This window comes from Dermacentor silvarum, chromosome 8, assembly GCF_013339745.2.
Source record: "Dermacentor silvarum isolate Dsil-2018 chromosome 8, BIME_Dsil_1.4, whole genome shotgun sequence".
In the NCBI taxonomy this organism is placed as follows: domain Eukaryota; kingdom Metazoa; phylum Arthropoda; class Arachnida; order Ixodida; family Ixodidae; genus Dermacentor; species Dermacentor silvarum.
Window position 1 is genome coordinate 62,861,541 of NC_051161.1, and position 24,366 is coordinate 62,885,906.

Genomic DNA, 24,366 nt, shown 5'->3' on the forward strand with positions numbered 1-24,366 from the left:
CGTCTATTTCGCCCCGAACCCTCTCTCTTTTATCTTTTTTTTTGATTAGAGCAAATTGCTCTGCGGAAACAAACCTAATAGCCACCACCCCCACCCCAGCCTACCTTGTTATGTACCCGACACAGCGCCATCAACGTAAAAAGAAACATCACATTCAGTCATTCATTCATTCATTTGCGTGCTTTGCGGGAACTTCTTTGGCCAAACCTGCAAACGTACACCTAAAAAACATCGTTGAGATTGGCGCTCCAGCAATAAAGGCAGAGATCGCGAGAACAGAGCAAAAACGAGCAAACGAACATGAAAGTGGTTTAACGATCCACGTGCACCTCCGGTGTGCATTCGCGCGAGCATCTTCACAGGGCCGTGGTAAGAAGTGTAGGAAAGTGCAACAGGAGAGAAAGAGATATATATATAGAAGGTCGTACCAAGGCGTCCGAAGCAGTGCTCGGAAGCAAATCTATAGTGGCAGACACCGCGACTGCGGGAGGCGGCTGCCATCAAGCTAAGTTCCCTGGTGGGGTATTGATGGGAATTCTTCCTTTTGCTCCGGGGGTCATAAAATGCGAATTCCTGGTCGGTGAGACCGGAATCGAGAAGCCCCATTTATTGCACGCATGATTTTGATTCTTGATCTTTTTTTTTTTCGCGCTCTCTTCACCGCTTCGAGCTACTTGTTTCTTCTTTAAACATTTTTGTGACACTTTACCGGCAGTCTCGCGTGAGCTGAGGAAGTATTTCGCGAGGCCTGGGGCCCATCAAGGAGAAGGTTCATAGCAGTAATATCGAACCTTCGGCGCTTCAGCCCAATTTCCCTCGCTTTCCTTTTTTTTTTCTTTTGCTTCTTCGTTCTTGCTTTTTCTTGTCATGGGCAATTTCGAATTTACCAAGTTTTTTTTCTAGATAGTTACTTTCGTTCTGCAACTTCTACGCAGTGAGTCGGAGGTATCCATATAACCCTTTATGACTCTCCGTCGCATTCTTCATTCCTTATGCCCGACCTAGACTCGCTTCTAGCCGGGGTGGACTTGGTAAAGCAGTGAGACAGCGAAAACGAAAATACATATGAATACGGGAAACAGTAAAACGCTCAAATACTTATTCTTTAAGTTTGTAGCTACAGATCATGCTGACATCGTTTTGTTTTGCGATTCTCACGAGAACGATCATCGCTATAGGCAATAACTTTTTTTCTTGAGCCCGACGCTTGCTTCCCGAGCACCTCTGCTCCCATGAAACTCATTCTCTTGGAAGCTGTCTTTGTGTGCGCACTCAGGAGACGGAAATTTTATGCGCGCACATGGTATTAAGAGTGTCCAAAAGCTCCGCAGTTGAGTCTATCAGCAGCATTTATTCGACACTTGGCCAATTTATTCGCTCTTCGCCCCCTCTCCCCCCCTTCCCCCCCTCTTTTTTTTTGTACTCTCCTCGGTAAGGAAAATCTTACCGACTAACACATTAAATATAAGGCGGGTGCAAATATATTGGTTGCGCGTGTCAATGAACGAAATTTATGGTTAGTATATTCTGCACTAGCCATGTATTCTGAAACCTACATTTACATATATTCGAAGGCGGTGCCTTTGCAGTTTAATATGAGACTGAAAATTTTTGTTGGTGGGCCTTCTCGCATCGTGAAAAATAAATTTACGTCACTTCTGTCATGCTTCTGAAATGGCGCTTTCTTCAACACACTCACGCTTTCTCCTATGAAAGCTTATAAGGTTGGGAAACTTTCTCTTCTTTCGTGATATTTTTTATGAAACTTATTTCAAACTCATTTAGTGCAAGGTGTCCTTGCAGCAGAATACATCCAATTATGGTACTTGTGTTACCTGTATATTGAAATTTGTCCTGCAAAATGCTGTGCTCTTTTTCTGGTTAATATTCGCCTGTGTTCTGTTATACATGGACTTCTGTGGAGACATTCAGGTGAAGAGTAACTCGGCTACTCCGTTTCTGGAGGAGCCAATTTTGAACCAAGAAATACACAAATAAATGATAATGCTAAGATAAATCAATCAATCAATAAGAATTAAATGAAAAACAAAGATAACAACATCGCAACGGAAAGTTCACTGACGTTTGTCCATGCCCCGTGCCCGAATAATATATACACTTTGAACTCCTTATACACGTGTGCAAGGGTCCTTCACGCGCAAAATGGATGGTAGATCGAAACACAAGCTCCCAGTACCAGGTTCGTGCACAGTAAAGAGAACAAGCGCGTCACTTCATATAGATCTGAAAATCATCACTCATCATAAATGCTTTTCTAACTTTGCGTCCACTAAAAAGTATTTTAAAATATATTTGCCGGTTTGCTGTACATGAGCTGCTGGCCATGGTTCAAGTAATGTTGCACTGTAAAGGTGCGCTTTTCCAGTGTAATATCTAATTTGTCATCTGCCTTTATCCAAGTGGCATGGGAGGCAAGAGGCATTGTCAAATTACTCACCCCTTCCCCTTCAGTACCATTAGAGTCATCTATACCAATGTAAAAAAATTCGAAATAGATTATGGGGTTTTGACGGGCCAAAACCCGGATAAAATTATAACGCATGTTATAGTGGGGGACCCTGCAATAGCTACAGCAACCTGGTGTTCTTTAACGTTCACCTAAACGACCGTTCTTGCATTTCGCCCCATCGAAATGACGGCACCACAGCAGGGAATGCCAGAGCCATTAGGCGACGGAGGCAAATATACTAACTAATCTATCGTCACAAAAAAAAAAAAAAAAAACGTACGGTGCACATGTGCAACACGTGCAATGCACATGTTTTAATCTATGTGAACTGCCACTTTAGTGACGCGGTTAATGCAAAGCTTTACAACTAACGGCGATGCGTACACTTTCGTTCACTTTGATAATATGCAATGTGTACTCTCGTGAAAACGTACTGTTTATCGACCACAAAGGTCGCGGCAATTTTCTCACGCAACTCATATGTTGTTTTGAGCCACCTCTTCTAAATGAACCGTATGTTGGGTGTGTTAGTAATCTATTGTTGAATCGACAGCGCGGAAACTACACCGGACGTGAAAGAAAACGCGAGGGACAAGCGCTGAACTGACAACAAAGAATTACGCCACTTCTTACGTCAGAGTTGGCCATACGCAAACTGGCGGATTTGCTGATAATGGGCGCACACACACTGGAGCATACCGAATGGCTAAAACAAATAATCTAGGAATCCATAAAATTTAATGACGTATTTTATTATCAGGTTTATTTTATTATTTATTAGCAGCTTTAGGGATCCCTGTGAGCCGAGATTCAAACACAGGTTTTATGTGGAAACCAAAGTGCGCTTTCTTGCATTATTCTGCCGGTCAGCCTTCAAAAAGGTAGCATATGCATAAGTAATAGTTTGAACTAAAGGCTTCATAAATCTGCAATAAATCATGTTTAACTTGGCCAGGGACTCGTTACGAGGCACCTTGTAGGCGTCTGCGGCTGACTGAAGCCCATCACTGCCCGATGGGGATGTTGTTTGTGTCCATGAAGTTGCTCCTATCTCCAGGAGGTGATTATTCCTATGCTTTCTCCTACAAAACAACACATATGTAACTGTACCACCTGTTCAAAAAAGCTGGAAGTAGCCGGCACCCATATTTGTGCCCCACAATCTTCCAATCATCTATCATTTGCATAAACAAAATCAGTTTAGAAATACGGGTGATTGGCTAAGCAGCGGAAGAGGGGGGGTCTAACATGATTTTATGAATACGGGGAATCATCGATCACAATGTACAATTTGCACATTAAAGTATTAAACCTACTAACGGCGCACAGCTGCTAGCGACGCTTTGAAAAAAAAAATTTGCAGGGATCAGAAAAATCTAGATACTCTGTGCAAGAAATTAATTAAGGCTTTGCGTATGTGCTTTGCGTAAATGGTGTGTACAGCAGTCGCTTTCCAAGTTCATGTCATGAATTGTACAACTGAGAGCAATGTTTAGTCTTTCTTACGGCTACAGGCCTCATATTAAAAAAAAAACCAATGCATTATGACCGAAGAAAGGAAGGATAGAGGTGCTCGCTCCCAACCGGTATGTGTTTCCGCGCACTTAGTCGCGTAAAGGTACAATCCCAAGTGGCAAAACAGCAGAAGCCTTCCTAAGAGGGCACACAGACTATTTCTATAGGTTACTGCCACTCCACCAAGTCCCGTGTATGTCGTCAACGTCTCTGCAAAGCTGAAATCATCGTCCACGTTAGTCGTCATGGTAAGGTCTGCAGGTTTGCTTAGCGCCCACACAGGAACGGTCGTCATTGTGACGATGCCGCAGAGGGCGCATCGATCAGTGAACGGCGAAGTCGCGCGCTTAATGGCTGCCCTAATGCGCTCTAATAAGTCAGCCGGCCCGACATGACGCAGCAGCAGTGGCGGCGGCGGCTGGTGACAGTAAGCACCGCAAAGCGAACGCTGCCCTAATGAGCGCTTTTCCGAATTACTTAGATAATGAAATAGGAAATTAAATTCAGAGAGAGTGTGCGTTAAGGTTGTGGCAACGGCAGCGCGCCTGCTGTCCCCATCAGGCGGTGAGTAGTGTGTAGTGAATGCAGAAGCCGGAATAATTGGGTGAGGGTATAGGTAGTGCTAAGCGATTGAAACGACGACAGTCGGAGCGCACGGCTGATGGTGTTTTTTGTTTTGTTTTTGTTTTTTTTGCGCTACAGGTAGCCGCTGCGGGCACCAAGCGATCCTATATACAAGAGCTTGGTAGCGCAACCCACCATCCCCGTTCCATAGAGCACGCTCACTAGCATCCATCCATCTATTCATGATGCGTGATGTTATATACGATGAAAGCGAGCACCTTTACGACAGACTGCGACTGAATTTGACGCCTCTGCGATCAACTACGGCGCCACCGGTGGCTCCAAAAGCATCGGCCACCACGCCGTCTGAGTATCGCGTTTCAATCGCTGAGCACTGCACGTCGATATATTCAAGAAACATCAGGACTTTGAGAAAGCACACTGCGAAATACACACATGAGCGCCGCGGCTGGCAACGGCGCCAGCGATTGAGCGTTTTAACAATTTATGCTTTTGCTGTTGTCACCACGACAGCACGTCTGCAGGCTTTCCTTATCAACTTGTTCCCTTCGCCTTCTGTGACTGGTTGCCTTAAAAATGCCCATGTGACAGTTCTCTTCGCCCTTTTGCACCTATCCTAAAGCACACACGACCACAGCAATTATTTATTCAATGAACTATTCATCAATCTTAAAGTTGTAAAACAACACTGGGTCTCCGAGGCCGGCCTTGTAGACCGCTCCGCGTCAGTTCTGACCACTTGAGGTTCCTAAATCTAAACACAAGAGCGTTTTTGTATTTCACACCCATTGGAGCGATCTGCTACGGCAATGACTGGAACAAACGACTATGTGCTCAGCCGTATAACTCAATTGGCTCGCACATATGAATAAGAGAAATAGCAGTCTTTTCAATTTCTGGTATTTATTAGGCCTCCTTTAGGTCCTATTAGGACACTGGCGCACACAGATTATTTTAGCCTGGAAAACAACCAACGCGCTTTATTGCAACGATATTGGCTGTCATAAAGTCAGTTGTTATATGAAGCATAGGAAAAATGGCACTTACAAAGAACGAGGTAAACATGTGCGCTACTTCCTTTAGAGACGTCAACTGCTTGAAGTGTTTTTTTTTTTGTTTTGTTTTTTATTTTGCACGCATGCAGGCAGGTCCGTCGTGAACATGCATATGTATTCTTGTTATCAACCGCCTCAAAGAATTCTGAACGCTTTCGAACTGTGTTTTGCGTTTTCCACGGGCAACCTTGTCGCGCCCTAAAACTTCCTTCACCAGAGACCAAACACAGATTTTACTGCGATTATCACTCTTAGCCTACTTCCCCACACTTCGCCGGCGTGCCGTCTACTATCTAGCCCCTGAAACGTCGGTCTTGCTCGCGAATCTAACAGCGCACGCGCAAGGCCACCCTATACAACGTACAGCAACTGCACGTTGCCCCCCGCTGTGACGTCAATCACGGCTATACAGAAAAAAATATACATATGCAGATCCGACGCACATCTTGAAATCTATGTGGAAGCGAAGCTTTTGTGAAGCAGTTAATCAAATGGTATAAATTTGTCTCTTTCATTCCTGCGTTTTTGGCATAAAGCAAAATGGTGCGTGCCCATGTGCTCTCGTAACCTGACAAAACGCGAAGATCAGCTCAAAGAGCTAGTTGGCCTGTGTACAATAGAACAGCACTTGCGATTCTGCCCTAATGGTTAGAGGATCGGGTCGCTGTGCTGGAGGACCAAGGTTCAGATGCACCATCGGGCATTGCTGTGCTGGGGACAGTTAGCACCTGCCACCTGAGATAAACTTAACAGCGGCCGTGCTTTAAGAACGGACCCCTTGTACATATGTTCAATTCGTGACAAAGCATGGAAATCTCAGAACGGCCACTACGGTTTGTAAATAAAGGTGGCTTCAGTAATACGGTGGGTTTCCCCACTGCTTGAACGCTGATCGCATTAACGGCAACAATCGTGTCGTGAGATTCGTTCTGCTGGAATTTTTATGGTGCGACAGTTCCAGTCCCATTTCTTCAAAACTTCACGCAACAAATATGTCACAGCGTATTAGTGTCCCTGAGAGAACTAACCAGAAAGCTTATCAGGCCTTAGCGTCTTACGGGCGTCAATGGCGTCCTTCAATACGTGACATCAGCTTGATAGCTGTTTAGCTAACGTCATCTGAAAGAACAATTTAAGGCAACGTGAAGCGTTCGATATTTTTTAATACTGAAGTAATCGTCTTTACCGCCGCAATAGATACGTTTAGTTCAAACATGATGTGGTAGTGGTGGATTGTAGAAACAGACGAGTTTATCCAAGCGATGGACACAAAACGTAGGGTGCAGAAGATTTCATTAGAAGTGGTTGCTAAATAATGAGCATCCACGTTGACTGCTGATTCTTGAGTGCCCAGACTGCGGGCTTCGATCCTAGATCGGCCGTGTTACTTGCTATATGGCAAAATCAGCCATCGCTAAGTCTCATAACAGACTGAGGAGAAAGTATGAGCGCTATTCTGTCGTTATTTATGAGATCAGTTGTTTGCTTTGACGATGCTAGGCCTAGAGGGTTGGCATCGAGGTGAGAAGGTATCGATTTCCACTTAACAGATGGTGCCACAGCAGTGCACTGCATTGATCAGTCTAAACACAAGGCTGGCACTTTTCTGAGGACAGGTGCCCTGTGTCATTGTCCTCGTGTTTTTTTTTTTTTCGCTATGATTTTGACTCGTTTGTTGTGAACTTTAACAAGAAAATGTTTTCTTACATTTTAGTTAAACATACAATATGAAAATAGATCTGCACGCAGGCGTCAGACATTTTGATAGTACACGCTATGCGTGCTTTTCATTGCCTAATTTGTATTCTCGTTCAGACATACGGGAATTGCCCTGGTTGCGAAGAATTTGTGGAATATGCGTTGGTAAGTCAAAACTTCAAGAAAACCTTGAGCCTGAAATATTTAATTGTCGCAAAAAAGAACTGAGAATATGCACGAAAACTTGAAGTCAGTTGGGAGCATTGCACGAGATAGACTTGCACCCTCATACTGGTGAAACTTCATCTTGCCTTCCACAAACAAAACTATCAGGATCAAGGCTCGGAAACAAATACTTTTGTTGGCGGGGTGCTCTCCTTACCTTGCTGCCTTCTGACGTTCCTGCTGATGCCTTCTTTTGAAGATGGCCTTGTGGAGCAAAGCCGTCTGCTGCTGTCCGTGAACTCAGAATTCACACAAGTAGGAGGAGAGTCCTCATCACCGCATTCACCAACACACACGACGTTGACACGTTCACTGAAAACTTTTCCTTTATCGCTTTCCGCGCTCAAAGCTCGGAACGCCCATCAAGTCGAATGGCGGGACATTTGAATATACAGCTCTAATGGCAGGCCTCCGGAAACAAATTTCGCGCCTTTGAGAGCAAAATGACGTCACTTCTGTTTTTGACGGATATGACGTCACATTGTGTTTTTCTTCCGCAGGAAGTGTTCCCTCCTCACACAGATGGCGCTAAGCCCCATGAATCACCCATGAACCGCCATGTCTTGAACGTATGGGCTTCTATGGTAGCTTCGCTACCAGGTATACTTACATTGAGCAATATTTTTCACGACTACGCTATCATGAGTTCCTAAAAATGAGACGAAAAAAATTTGAGTGGGCGGAGCTTCAAGAATGTAAGAAGGCGCCTTTATCGCACTTGAAACGCGAGGTTCTTTCTGGCTTTGTTTTAGATGCCCTGTTATCGTTAAGACTGCGTGCAAGGAACCAACATTCTCGCAGCTTCTGGGGTGAATGCAACACGCCCAACTTGTAGGCGATTATTCGCGGCGACGCTCTGCAGAGGAACGTTTATTGCATACCGCAGTGGTGACCCAGCCTTTGTGAAAAAGAGAGTCCGGTTGCAAAAGAAAAAGAGACGCGTTTCACTTCCCATTGTTTGCAATATGTACACATGATTAAAAAACTAATGGAGCTGAATATTTTTACTTCCAAACCAAAAATTAACTCTCAGAGACGCCTTGAGATGGGACTCCGGATTAATTATGACCATACTGGTAAAAAAAAGAGGGGGAAAAAAGCGAGATTTATCGCATACGATTATTTCATTTCTCCTTGATTAGCCTGTACACCTGTTTTCCTTACCTTGTTCTTGTTAACAAGTACTTTAGGGCACCCGGCTTCTCGGTGGTTCAACTTTAAATATTTCCAAATTTCGCGGTCGGCTGTAGTATATACACCAGGCCACCCTGTGACGTGGCTGTGAAAGACGCAGACAGACACGAGGTGTTTTTCGGTCGTATAAACAAACGTTCCCGTTTCCGCCTTTATTGTGGTCTGTAAGATGCTCACAGAAACGACAATCACATTTCGAAGGACATCGGGGGCAGAAAAATGGGGGAAGAGGAAGGGGGAGACAGTGAGATTCCAAAACTTTTCTTCCACGGGGTACCGACGACAACAGCCAACAGTCTTCTTCCTTCTCAACTATATATGTATGTACACGCCAAGCACAACGGGGATTTTAACACCTATATATAGGTCGAGTATATTGCAGCTCGGAAACAAACACTTGGTGAAGCGCGGCCCTAATAAACGAAAGGGGCTGGTCGAATAAATGTCGAGCGCTCCGGTAGTCGGGAGCCTCGAACTGCCGAAAAACACCGTTGGCAAATAGCTCACGTGCGCGACAGGTACAACGTCGTTACGACTTCCCCTTTTTACCAAGAGACAGTGAATGGTTACGAAGAGATGAGATGAGCGGTTGTCACAATGATGCTGAAAAGGTGCGCTGAAGAGAAAGACCAAATCAATCCAGACTGGTAGGTCGCTGTTTCAAAATCCTGTCCGCATTTTGTCACCACCGAAAGTAGGTTGTTTATAAGCTCGGGGGATAAAGTCAACGCCCATCCTCGCTTTCAATTTCGCGCCCAAATCACTACACGTCACATCGTTTAGTTGATATTGCGGTTTTAACGACGTTTTTGTCTGGGTCCTTTCGCGTTTTTTTAAAGGAAAAGGCAAGTGTTCCTGGGTTATTTTTTGTTTAAGTTAGACGAAAAACTCATCTTTTTCAATCAATATCATAATTGAACGATTGAAGTATTTTGAACACACAGGTGGCAGGGTACCAAAACCTGTAATGTAACGGGTAGCTACTGCTGGAAATTCACACTGGCATTTCTAGTAATTGCTTCTTCTCATAAACTTACGGGTATACGAAACCTACGTTAACGGTTATGATAACCTAAATGAACCTAACAAGTAAGCACCCTCTACCAGTCTGTATTAATTGATTACTTCGCTTTAGCGTCCACCTAAAGAGACAAAAGTTCGCGATTCAGGCTTGTCACGGATTAGGTTTTTCTAGAGCGAAGACCCCGCAGGACAGCACGTGTACGTGCATTGTAGCACCAAACCTCAAAGTTATTGTACGCAGTGCAAACATTTAAATCCCCAAAACCACAACTTTTTAACAGCTCAAGTAGCTACTGAGCAAAACATTGCACCGAGGAGAGAAAACGCTCCAAGTATCAAAGCCCGCCGCTACGAAAAAAAGAACAGTAAGCATTTCGTCCTGCGTTGCATTCGTATACCACGATAGCGGTCACTGGCGCACAGTGCAACTGAGCTCCCCAAAACCAAATAACAACGCTCTCTCCAAGCGAAGCTCAATTGCGCCTAAATTTTTTTGACAGTAAGGTTTCCGGCAACCACTGGGAGCATCAAATGCCTTGTGCCCACATCGGCTTATTAGGCCACCTTAACCATGCTGTTCTTCCCGTAAATGCGAGGTACGTATCATCAGTAACTCTGTTTTCTCTCAATACCTCAGGAGAAACAACGTAACCATGCTCATTTTTTTTACTTTTATTTTGGCTGAAGGTGTACTTGCTGAGTGGCCACCGTGACGTGGTTAGCGTCGTAAGCTGCTGCGGACAAGACTATTGCGAAAACCCAGCGCCGTGTAATACACGCTTCGACACATGGATTTGATCCTATTCATTGATAGCCGTAAATGTGGCCACCAGTTCCCAGTGTTCAATGACAAAGCCGCCAGCTCCAACGAAACTGATTTCTCACCCGCAACTCAAAGGTGTAACGTTGCTGGAATATATAAAACATGTTTTAATGCTTGTGCACATATGTATGCATCAAATCTGAAATATTTGGTGCATAGATTGAAAAGTTCGTGTCGCACAGTTGTCGAAGTAGAGTGATGTGAGCGTACATCGAACTCTCTTCACTGGGAAGATGGGAAGGTCACAAAGGCACACTGGGGAGCTATAAGACAGCAGTCGGAATGACGTTCCAAGCTCAGGCCCGAACTGATCTAACGCTGCGAGCTGGTTCCAGTCCACACACTACACAAATAGCGACAAGGGAAGTGTCATTTAAGGGACACAAGTTACATGCATATATTTTGTGCGGCTAAAAAAGCAAGTAACGGCAATTTGTAGATAACTAATGCGAGTGCGCTCACGGTTAGCTCTAAGAGCAACGTACAGTGCAAGTAGCCTGTTTTATGAGAGCGGCGGCACGTTTGGTGCTCGCTCGCGAAACAGGTCATACGAGCAGGCAAATCATGCGCATTTCGCACATTGTTTTCTCATCTGTCTGTCGTCTGAAGCATTAATATACCTCTAAACTCGCCTTGAAGTGGAGGACCCTGGGCAGAGGCAGAACGCGTGCATATCGCATGCACACGATTTGCCTAAGCATCCTGTGTTAATCTAAGGAAGATTTCGAATTGCGGCGTGCGCCGGTGTAATCTATTGCTAAGCTTCTAAGCACAGTTTGTTTGCGGCAGCTCGTACATTATATCGCGTGTTGCGTGATGACCGTGTCATAAAAAAAGTCTGCCGACTATACTGTTGGCGCGTCCGTGTGCAGATATTCCGTAAAGACAGAATTTCGTGGTGTATTTTGTTTACTGCCGTGTTCAAGGAGCATAAATTGCAAGTTTCGACCAGTACAAATCGACTGAACATCGTACGCGGCAATGCGGGACAAAAAAGAAAACAAAAACTTAATTATTCTCCTAATTTAAACCACAGTAGCACAGTATAAACAAGGCCGTCCCCTTATTGTGTTCGGACAGTGGTAGAAACAATCAATGGTATGCTGCTCGAAGCATCTATATTATTCGTCCGGAATCAGCACGGACAAATAAAACTACTGAATACTGATTTAATCCTTCCGATTTATTCCGATCGAAACAAGCAAATACCGCACGGAAACAGCATCAAATAATACAAGCATCAAACGCAACCTCTGAGCGAAATACCGGCGCCAACGAGCCAGTGTTTCATACTTGGAAGAACCATTTATACGTGGTTCCGTTATTTAAGCAACATTCGGTATTAATCGCATTGAAGCGCAACACTTACTCAAACTACCACGGTAATTTTGAAATGCATTGCTCGACTTGGTTCCTCCTTCTGTAGACCTCCTTGCGGACTTGACTTTGTACCCTTTCCAGGTGCGTCTTTGGAATGCGGTATATGCGAAGGGTTTGACTTGGCGGGAAAGAGCGTGCGCAGAGGATACGGGAACAACATGAACTCTCTCCCATCTGCCACTCAAAGCAAGATAAAGCGAAAAGCCAAAACGACTATATCGAGATCAACACGCGGTGTGAAAAATAACAGAGTCCTTCTGCAAAGTGATAATTTTGAGAAGTTATCGTCGTGATGTTGGTTGATTTCCGTCCTTTTCCTACAGCTTGGCTACGTGCTGAAATCGCGGCTATCTACGGCGAATCTTTGCGTACAGATACCTGCAACTACAGTTTCTTATTTACACTTTCACTCGCCATCAGCTTCTGTGACAGATTAGCGGTAGAAACAACAGCAGCTATATAACTGATAAGATTAAAAAGAAGGCTTTGGAAAGTGCGACGAACTGAGCAACACTTACAACATCGAACACGCTTCCCTAACATCTCAAAAAAACGTTCACATCGTAGACAACAGTGTTTGTGTGGCTACCGATTGTCTCATAAACGAGACCCGAGATGATGTTTTAAATGAAATGCTTAATCGCAACTGCTAGGCGAGAATGTATGGTTGACCAGGCGCGATGACGGAGTAACAAATGCCAGTTATGAAATCAAAATCTGAAGAGGCCTACGAAACTCGCGCCATTCTTCTGTCGTCAAAACATTGCCCGTATCTAAATGTCAAAAGTGCCCGAACATTTTCAACCACACGGTTGTGTCTTGCACCCATGAGGAAGAAAAAAAAATATTTCTAGAATTTCGGATATTCGTGATCACCTGCGGCTTGAGAAAGACAATGTCGAAGGCAATAAAATACAAAAATAAAAATGAAAGATAGGCATAAATGGCAACAACGTCGCAGCAATCGTTATTTCCCAGTAGATGGCACATTTCGTGGCAGAAGCTTTATCAAAAAGAATAACTTTCGTGAGACGTGCCTGTCTGTATCCGCCACTGTCGACGCCTCAAATCACTGTGGACCTTAGTTACCGCTCAATTTTCTCCGAACTCCATGCATTCGGAAAACGTGGAAGCAATTGCTAACACACAAGAGCCGTGTGGCTCAACGCAAGGAAGCGCGCCGACATGAAAGAATATTATGATTGCGGAAAGAACACGTGGGGGAGGGGGGGAGGGTGGGGAGGGTAGAAGAGATGGTGAGTGAGCTGTGGAATGTGGTGGTTGCGCCCGTTTGTGCTTTATTCTTTGCCTTCGTTTCGTCCGACGTGCGAGACGAAATGCACCTATATAGACCTAGACCCTAAACCCCAAGAAACACAAGTGTAGAAACACTAAGGCGTGCGATTACATACGTATGATGTCGATGACCGTGCAAGTAAAAAGGATGACGTGCACGCGCGTTGGAGCGAGTTACCATTCCGCGCATGTTTGGTGATGAGTTGGGCTTAGTGTCGCCATTTTTTGCACACCCTGCAGCACCACAAGAAGCAATCGTATACATGTTACGAACCGCCTCGCGCTTGCTGGGGCATACCACGTTTCTGAGAGTGGGATCGGGTCTGGGAAACTACGCGCACTACAGACTATGACCAGACATTGCGAATGATGACGGCTTTTGTGTGTGTGTTTGTTTGTTTGCAACACATACATATAAACGATGGTAACAACATCTGCGAAGCAAACTCGGGGAGCTCGACGTATTTACATGTGGGGCATCGGGCAGAAGAGGGTACCATTTGGGTTTGGGTGGTACATCTGTACACTATATCGTTAATGCGCATAGAGGTCATCGTGGCACTGCAAAAACAGTTGCCAGTGAACTTTCCAAGTTGTATATCACTTGGCGCTACCCAGACATTGAGCGTACGACAGTCAGTGCGGAATTGAGAATAATCAGTGAATAGGGTGATTTCTTCAAAAAGAAGTCCGCACATATACTGACAATGGGTACACAGCATTGATAGTTTACAACGTACCTAAATGTGCTTCAAGCGTTGGCAGTACGGTGGAGCGGAACTAAGATGCTGCAACGTTAGGAGTGATGCGACTATACATTGTGCAGTACGTGAAGTTGGAAAAAAAATGGAAGCTGAAGCCAATATACAAGAAATCAAGAACTCACGCGCTAACGCAGCTATACGTTGTGAACTATAGCTGCAAACAATCCAGCGAATGCTGAAAGTTATTACAATATTACAAAACCGCTTGCGAAATCAATTGGTGAACGTTTTCAAAACAGTCTTGATTCTACGTACTTTGCCGTCTAATTTACCCGTTTGTCACTGCTTCACTATTGTAGTCTAATTCACGACACTGAAGAAAAAAAAGTGTCTTGAAAGAAACACTACCACTTTCCTCGAAGGAAGAATTTCAGTATGGGCGCTGCTAGATTTAAAAATAACCAAACGGGAAGTAACTTACACTTCAGAGTATGACTTTCATTGGAATAGGTAACAGCTACCGATGTTTAGAATAGCAGAAAATAATTGGTATTGAATTCAACTTCAAATCCAATATATTAGAAGTTAGATTTTCTACATCACCGAACGTCACAAAATGGAGCAGTTTCGAGCTAAATGGGCAATGTAAGCCCTTCCTAGAAATCTCTACGTTCCTGCAATTTCCACAGTTCATTTCTCTAGCGTTTGAAGTAAAATAAGTTAGTAAATTAGTTTCCTGGAAATACTCTTTCTTACGTACAGACACACACGCACTCGCATAGGATGACACTGTTTCACGATGAATGGGCAGATGGAGAGACAGCTACGACTAAGGCTCTGCGGAAAGAATACGGAGAGCTTATTTCCGCGGATAGCTTACGGAAGCGCCAGACTTTGCATGCCAGCAACGGCTTGTTGGCAGCATTTGAAGTCAATTCGGTACGCCCGAAAACTGCTAAGCATGACGACTATACGAGCAATGGCTGAAATTTTCGTATAAGATTACGAGGACAGGGAACAACATCAGTAAATAGTCGCGATCAGTACTCTTTGTGTGAGGGACCAGCAAAGACAGTATTGTACTCGGCAGTACGGCACAGCCATCACATTGGCCGGAGATGTAAACACTAACGCGTCAATGTGTGCCATCGGCGCCACGACTTTGTTGAACACAAAAGGGTGCAAAAGACGGATTCAATTAGAGGGTTTAACGTGCAGCCTCGAATTGCAACAGCGTGGTAAATAGGAAGAGTTGGTGGGGCAAGGTTTCTTTAATCAGTGATGCCAGTGATATCAGTGATACCAGCACACCGCACAGAGGAGAGAACACATTTCACGACAGCTTGATGACGAAAGCAGCAGTTGTGTACGGGTTTACGGGAAGCAAAAGAGGGCACCAGACGTACGCCAATCCGAACAACGGGCATATAACGACATCTAACGTAGCGCCCTAACTTGTAAACGCGTTTACGTCTGAGACAAGAGCGTCGGGGAGTCTACCACTATCATACTTCAAGGCAAGGATTTAGGCAAAATGTGGGACTGGAGCTGCGCGGCGAGAAGCTTCTCATAATCTCGCACATGAGTGCACTAATAATTGAGAATTACTTCATTGAAGTTTGTGAGTGAGGGCCCGCAAAATTGCTGCCACCCTTCTATCTCCGCAAATTCCTGAGAATACACCCTCTGCTCTGCTCGTGTTGATTCCGCTGGTTGAAGAAAAGCCTCGAATTGAAAGACCACTGCACTGAAGCCACGGCCAATTGAACTGATGTTCTACTACGCGGATGTTCAGTTTTTGTCTACACCTGTACCCTTCAAGCCTTGAAAATCTAGTGCTTAGAAGCGTCCGGGCCGCAGAAAGTGCGCGACTGCTGCGAAGCATTTCCATGTGTCTCGGCACATCCTGACAATCGCACATAACGATAGTCAATGATGTCAATTCCGAGCAAGCATCAAGTTCAGCTCGATGTGATTTGTGCTGGCTAGCATAGAAATCCGCCTACCGTTGAGTGGCTAAGGAATTACTTGGACAAAAATTCTCTCCCAGCCTGAGTTGTCAAAGTAGTGGTTTGTTCAGCACGAACATAACGGGAAATACAAGCGTCCTAATTGCCTTGAATTATAGATTATTCAATGTCACCACTGCGCAAGTACCATAGTCGGCAACAAAACGGCAGCAATGTACTAATCGAATACCCCCGACATGATGCTTCCTGCGCGGTACTTAAGCATCGCTTAAGACAGCAATTGCACCACGCAACTGCGAGACTGCTACCATGTTTACTCGAAAGCTCCACCTGTCTGTCGACACCCGAGTGGTGGCCGCCGATGGCAGCACCTGTACATTATTACGTGTTTAATCACACGTCTGCTCGATAGGACTGGGTCCAAGATTTTCAGCAACCGTTCTTTGAAATGCAGTCAAATTACTAAAATACGGGAAACCCATTGATAAGTAGCAAACCTAGCACATTCATCGAGTAAACGAAACCCTTGATCCCTCTCATCACCATGGCTGCAAATTTGAAGAGAATCGACAGGAATTGGAATAACCCGCTGGCTTCCTCCGGTACCATAGCACAACCGCATTTACTGACGTTGTCGCACAGAGAACTATGCTTCTCTCTGTTCGTGCAGTATGTTATTTAATGAGGTGTCACTTAAACCCCGCAGTTTCTCCGTTTTGTGTAGTGGTAGAATAACTTCAGTTCTACATTCCTCAATTGTGATTTTCTTTAAAACGCCGTGGTGCAGAGAACTATATTATTTTTATTTGTTGTGTTGAATCAGATTATTAAGCATTGGCGGGGACAGCAACTCCACTGTTTCACGTCAGGATTTTTCCTGATATTGCTTCGACCCAGCAGCTGCGGCTGCTTCAACGGCAAACAAAATATTTGCGGCGCTGTTGCTGGGCATTCGTGCTTTTCTATGTAGAGCTGGAGCTGGCGGCTGTTGCACATTGGTTGTGACGGCATTAAAAAAACTATCCGGTCGACCAGGAACTTTTCTGAACCTTGTAATCCCGAGCAGTCAAAAGCAAGGTTTCAGAATTACAGTACTTCTCACTTTTCAGGTACGACGATGGTTGCCACGTCATAGCAATCACTGTAAAGAGCGTAGCTGGTTAAAGCATTCCAATAGCATCGCCAACGGCATAAGACAGAATATCATGGCGAAGACTGCGACATTGGGCAGTTTTGACAACTCCAGCCACGTAACGAAACATCGTTATGGGCCAGTTACCGTGCGGATGAACATTTCTCTCAGTAACAATGTATTTGACTATTTCTCTCTGAAAACGTTTTGCGAAACCAGTACTGGCTTAGTCAACTTAGTACTGGTTTCAATCAACAATACATTTCATCCGTCCTTTGGGGTCGTCGCTCATGAGGTTGGTTTAAAATGATTGGTAGTTCATATTACGCCGAAGTAAGCTGCTAAATCCATGGAAATCGTAGTTAAACGAAGTGAACAAGTAGTTAAACGTAGTGCACAAAATGAGCCGTGTAATAGAAAATAAGGTGAACGAAAAGCACAGCCTAGATCTCCCAGGCTTAAGAATGTTATTCTATATTCATCGTACGGAATTCTCTTCGGTGTACCACGGACTCGACACTTCATTTGATAACTGGCGCACCATGACAGCCAATTCTTTAACATCGCGTGTAGACCAACATGTAATAGGTAGTTCGGCATTTCTATCTGTAAACACCTGAAAACTTAACACAAGCAAGACCGCTAACACAAGTTCAAAAAACTGCAACGAAACATTTGGCACAAGATCCAGCACATTGTTGAGTGACGTTTCAGGGTGTGATCTGAAAACGAATATGACACCAACTGATTTCTCGCCAGGATGTCCTGTAACACGTAGTAACCATCTACTATATACAGATAGTGGCGACCTTTTTTCTTAAATAGCTATGTACAAAACATATATACATTCCTTCTATCAGCCAACACTTTGACATCAACTTCACAAGTTTGCACATATTTTTTGGCATTCAGTGTCCATGCAAAACGAAAGCCTTTGCTGGCCGTTAAGACATACCTTTTTATATATATAAATGCAATAGGGCAGCCCGTCATTAGTACAAGAGCTGCGGGTAACGTTTCATTGGGTGTATTCCTGACATTTGGTAAGAAACAAAGAGAAAAGTGGGCAAGGCCGTTGCCCGCGAACAGGGACTAGGTTTTCATCAATTGCCACAATCTGTATGCTGTGTGCAGTTTAATTTATTTGTAGCATGTGTCGAGAAGTTCTCCTCTCTGCCTACAAGTGACTTGCGTGCAGTTTCACAACAGACACATCTTGCAGCAGAGTTAGACTAGAGGAATTTTCTTGAGAAAATTACCTAAACTCACATTTGGATGGTTTCGTCGTATTCTAGGCAGTTTCACTACGCATCTGCCTTCCACCGCTGCCGATGTGAGCATTAATTGCTGAGCTTCATTATCGTGACATACTAAGAATGCCATAATTTTGCATTCGTCACAGCCATATCAGAGAGACTTCTAGAACGACAGATCGATAAGATGCAGACGACCGTAGTGGTGCTACTGGGCCTAGACAATAAAAGGCGTCGAATAGTGAACCTCCAGTCGACGGCTGTCGGATGATGCTGCTTGTAAATTTTTTTATTTGTTCGTAATTTTAATTTTTGTGAGATTTTTAATAATTCACTACCCGAGACATCAAGTACACAACGTATTGTGTGCTTGTAGGTTTAATATAAAACCCCGAGTTTCCGAATTCATGACCCTGCACAATCTGAGTATGAGCATCGGGATATACTTAAGTCGTCGCATATGTGTAGCTCTACCTTAGTGAAAGCTATTTGCAGCATATGTCTGAACAGGGACACTCCAGGAACACTCTTCAAGGATCTCTGTCGGAGATAATAACCACCAGCAAAACACTGACAATGACACTACAAATAGTGTTCATGCATGAAATAGGCCCTTGAAAACGTCACAACAGCAGCAGCATCAGCCGCTTCGATAAGAACACTCCACCATACAGCCACACGGTGGGCGCACAGAGCGACTACCTGTTTCGCACATGTGCTGCCTCACTCACGAACGGTCATGCACACGAACACACATCGTTTGGCCAAAAAAAAAAAAATACTTGAGCTTCGCAACGGACACGCCACTTGGTGAACATCGGGATCAAAACACTAAACTCTCCCCGCTAAGATGCACTCAAAACTCTGCTTGTCCAACAAACTCATGAGCCTTGCCAGTTACGAAATTAAACTTGTCGTGACTGGGCACCTAAGCTCTTAACAAATCAGTTGGCGATGGTGACACCGCGCTCTTGTACTATTACAACACACTGCAAAGGAGAGCTGTGTTACAGCTTTGTGGAACTAGTCTGACCAGTGTTAACTAGAGCGAAGCGCCAAAAGCAGCTCGTCGCCTCCACCCTCATAGTGTACAACCCTTGCTCATTTCGCTGGGAGCCAGAAAAGCTGATGAGGAGCATACGTTCAGTCGCATTCGTTGGTACAACAACACAAAGTAAAGGAACATGAAAACGACTAGCGCTACGGAAGGTATATATATATATATATCTCTTGGCCAAGCGACGGACATTTAGGACTCCTCATTTGGTATACGGTATTACCGACATATTGAGCACCACTCGAGTCGCTTCTAACGGCGACAGGGGTGTTTCGGATTAAATACATATACGTATAGTAACACGGAAAGGAGAAACATGTAGGCAAGCACGGTAACACGGAAAGATATTGTAAAAGAGGTTGCTTCGATTTGCGTATTTACAAGTGTCAATACACACCGAAATAACAGATGCACACACATATAATTTGAACATTGAAGGGTAAAAAATATTCAATAGCCGGCGATGAAGCAGAAACACGATAGAAAGCGTACCATTCTCCTGCGAGGGATATGAATTGGTACTTTTGCGGTGCCAGTATGTAATGCCTAACTTTTTTATATGATCTGTATATTTTTCTCTATAGTCATGTTGGTGTCAAACTTTAAATTCAAGTGTGCATAGCCAATCCACAGAAATTTTCGAGCAATCCTCTAACTTAGAGCACGAATGCCCGCAAGAAATGACTGATGTCGTATTTAGCTAAAGTTTTTACAGACAAGCAAAACAAAAGCTTCATTGCTGCTTTATGCAGACTACGGCCTAGCAGCAGTTGCTTTGTGAACATCAGCAATTTTTACTCCCTTATTCAGCACCTTAGTCGGGAAATACCGGAAAGATACTTAAATGTGGGCGCTTAGTTGAAGGCTTGAAGCTGGCACTAAGGAAAACGGAAAGTATTGATATTTCGAGTAAATTATTTTCATTATCAGTCATTTTGTTTTGCAACTCATCTATTACGATTTTGGACAGCATACTCACACATAAATGAGGGCGATTTAATAAGCGACAATAAATAAGCATGATAGGTGAAAATCTAGCTGTGAAAAATAAGAGCAGTGTAACACCACGCAAAATGAAGTGCAGTTTTTGCACCTTACGCCCATTCAGGCAATACTGTATTCTATGTCATGCCCACTACGTATCACCAAATGTCAAGCAACTTCGGGAATGTTTTAAACACTGAAAAGCTGCTTTTTCACTGGTGTTAATTTCTATCGACGGCAATGAAAAGAAGTGATGGACATTATTTCTTTGCGTATGAAATACACGGAAGAAGGAATGTATCATAAAATCAAGAAAAGCTTAGAACGACATATAATCGAGAGTAGTCCTCTAGTGTCGACTCTGGAAGGAGTGAACGTCACTGCTGTTACAAGGATTGCGATGAACAAAATAAAAAGGGGAAACTGCTCGAGTTTCACAGCTCGTCTGTGCATGGTGGGTTTTTATCGGGGTTATGACAACTCCGTACACTAGAATACGTGATAAAACAGGATGGCTAACTGGCAGCATCTTCTAAGTCAGAGACGATGTTGAGTAAATAAAGAGAAAACGATGTAAACATTTTGCACCACGCACGGACAAGGCTCCCTAGGCGCCTGTTCGCGGCTTACTACGGACGACCTCGATATGCTGTGGCGTTGAAGCTGCCAGAGGTCTTATCCATGAGGGAGCGGGGAAAGGTTCTTGGATGTCACCCGGGCTTTCACAAGGAGCAGGAAGACAGGCGTGGGAGCCGCGGAAAAACGACTCTGTCACTGGCTCAACTATCACGCGGTTCACTTTGGGTGGAACGCTCCTGCTGCGCCACACATGCACACACACACTTACAAACACACAAAGAATACCAACGTATGGGCAGTGGTAGCAGAGCCACCTGTCGTCCGCCGCCGTAGCGATTCGCACGCTTGCCAGGAGGTGCAGCTCCTAAACTGCGTACTTTGCGGGGGAAATCCCCGGATAGAGGCCCCCCGCACGTGGGTTCAGAAAGCTGGCCACGAGAGAGTAGAAAGTTTCGGCACAAGAAGAAGGGGCCCGGATCACGTTGACAGAAACGAAGTAGAAAACAAAACCAACCACTCGACACACCACTCGACGCTGCCTTGAGGTGGCTACGGTAGCGGCAGCAGTAAGGGCATTGAAGAGGACGAGGGGGCTCACTTGCCGAAGCGTTCTTGGTCTGAGCATCCTGACGATGGGCCGGCCCAGTACACGGGCTGCTGACCGGTCCCTTGAGCATTGCCGTTGTACGACCTGAGCAGAAGTTGGGCCGACACTTCGGCCCACGGCGACGACGAAGTCGACGCAGCGGCAGTCATGTCTTCGCCGTTATTTATGCTTCTGCCTCCGCTACTCCCTCGGCGGGGCGTTATCACTGGAGACGCGGGCGTCTGACGCACGCGCACAGCATCGGGGCTGCCGAGGCTGATGATGATGTTCTTGTAGACGGCGGCGTCCTCGCTGCCACTGCTGGCACTCTCCTCTACGATGGAGGAAGCACCTTCCAGTAGGGATTCGTCGCTTTTGAACGCCGAAGCCGCCGACGAAGCGCCACCGCTGGAAACACTGCGGCCGTACCGGGCCGAACCGCCGGACAGGTGGTGGTGATGCTGCAGCTGCTGCTGCTGCTGCGAGCTGCCGCCGCGAAACACGACGTCCAGAACCTCATCGTCGCTGACGGAGGGCACGTGGCGGCAGAGCTTCCGGTGCCGTAGACCGGGAGCCACGTCGTCCTCGTCGTCGGGCGACAGAGTCGACATGAGCGTCTCGGAGCGCGCGATACGCCTGCGAAGGCAGGGCATCCACATCTCGACCAGGTCGTCGGTCGTCTGGCAGGAGACCTCGCGCTTTGAGGCCGAGGCGGCGCCGTACGCCGCGGCCTGCTGCTGCTGCACCAGCCTCCGGCGCTCGTGCGCGCCAGGTGGCGAGTCGGAGGAAGTGCGCTGCGCGGGCACCTTGGGCGTCCCGAAGAGCGGCTCGACCGAGTGGCGCAGGTGCGTGCGCCGGTCGAGCGCCTCGGCGGCGCGAACCGCGCGGATGTGCTGCGCGACGCTGGCCGCGATGCGATCTTGCTTGCTCGCGCGAAACCGTTCCAGCAAGTTGAGGCTCTTGGTGCGCGTCGGCGGCGGCTTGATCACTGTCTCCGCGGTGTGGTTCCTGCATTGCAAGAGAGACACGCGACAATCGGGGGAGTGTCACCTTGCGAAAAAAAAAAGTGTACGCTGTTTTGTCAGAAGTATAAGGACTACGTTGTTTGCGACTGCCAGGATGACTACAAGCTGTTCTAAGGGAGTTTCTGTCGTATGCCGTGAGTTCCGACATCCTGGAGAATGAAAAGAACATGAGTGCACAAAACTTCGAGACGTGAACTGTCAGGAGTACCAGAGGACCTACATCACACAGTGAAGGCGCGGAGAAGCGCATATACCTCTGACAAAGGCTATCCATGCTATACTTACCTGTTTTGCCTCCCCTTCACCTCTCTCCCCAGCGTAGGGTAGCAAACCGGATCTTCTCCCCTGGTTAACCTCCCTGCCTTTACCTTTTCTTCTGTCTCAATCTCTCTATACATGCTGATTGTAAATTGGTACAAGAGTACAAGCGGATATTTCCTTCAGCAAACACTGTAAATGACTCGCTCATGGTGGACACGGCAGGAGGAGAGGTTATTAGCAGTCGACGTTTCTTAGATGGTTTTCCTCATATCTGGCAAGCAATCTAGCACTGCGTGGTATTGCTAAAATTTGGCATCGCAGTGGCAGAAGTAGGCAAGATAGCACGCAGAACCTTAAAACGTTAAGGAACTCCCAATAAATGCCTAATAACAACAGATTAGCTCGCCAAAAAGTACTTGTTTTTTTTTATGTATACGATTCGCCAAATCGGCGTTTCCGGCAGCATACATCAAGTGCACACCTATCACTGCATTTTTCAGATGAAAGACAATGTCTTCTTAGCTCATGGTATGTTTCAACTGCGCTTAACCCACACGGACTAGGACGAGGCAGACAAGACATGCGCGGACTCGCAACTGAATGTTTAATGGATGAAAATGACATATATACAGAGAAAAATGATTAAATCTGATTGACGATCTAACCATGGATATGTTGACGTCACACAATAGCATCTAAAAACGCCATCTCGCAATCAGCTAGTGACACCGAAGGTTAGCTTACACACCCACGTGTAGTTTTTATCTTAAATGCCTCAAACAGCTCCCTAGTACTACGGTCAATATGACCGTACAAAATTCTAGTTTGTTTAAGAAGTGGGAGGCAAGTTTCCTTGTTTAGTTTTTTACAGTCATTACAATGCTTAGCCACGTGGGAATAACCATCTGAAGTGCTATTTTTTTATGTTCTTTCAGCCGAACATTAATACACCTAGCCGTCTGACCGATGTATACACACCAACAAGAAAAAGGAAATTCATACACTGCTGCGCAGGCACAGGGGACAATGGTTGACCCTTGCTTATGCTCAATATTGCAGACAAAAGGGCTGTGGTTAGATACCCTGTCAATTATATTCATTACTCTAGCACATAAACGCGACATTTTCTGGGGGGCTGAGAACACGAATGCCTCCCACTTCTTAAACAAACTAGAATTTTGTACCGTCATAGGGACCGTAGTACTAGGGAGCTGTTTGAGGCATTTAAGGTAAAAACTACACGTGGGTGTGTAAGCGAACCTTTGGTGTCACTAGCTAATTGCGAGAAGGCGTTTTTAGGTGCTACTGTGTGACGTCAACATATTCATGGTTGGATCGCCAATCAGGTGTATTCATTTTTCTCTGTATATATGCCATTTTAACCCATTAAACATTCAGTTGCGAGTCTGCGCACGTCTTGTCTGCCTCGTCCTTGTCCGTGTGGGTTAAGCGCAGTTAAAATATACCATGCATATCAACCAACTAGCCCGACTTGGAGCTCTTCTTCTTAGCTCACTTCATATGGATTTGGCATATCTGAAATCTGGATAT

The 24,366-nt window shown here is 45.3% G+C and overlaps 1 protein-coding gene across 2 annotated transcripts in view; it reads right to left on the reverse strand.

Moving 5' to 3' along the window:
- Window positions 1-8,856: 8,856 nt before the first annotated feature.
- Window positions 8,857-24,366, reverse strand: part of LOC119461323 (metabotropic glutamate receptor 5-like) — a 390,655-nt gene continuing 375,145 nt past the window's right edge. For both annotated transcript variants that reach the window (XM_037722591.2, XM_037722590.2), the window contains one exon: window positions 8,857-22,537. In XM_037722591.2, coding sequence (XP_037578519.1) covers window positions 21,538-22,537 — 1,000 coding nt within the window. In that variant the 3' untranslated portion in view covers window positions 8,857-21,537. The remainder of the gene's footprint in view (window positions 22,538-24,366) is intronic.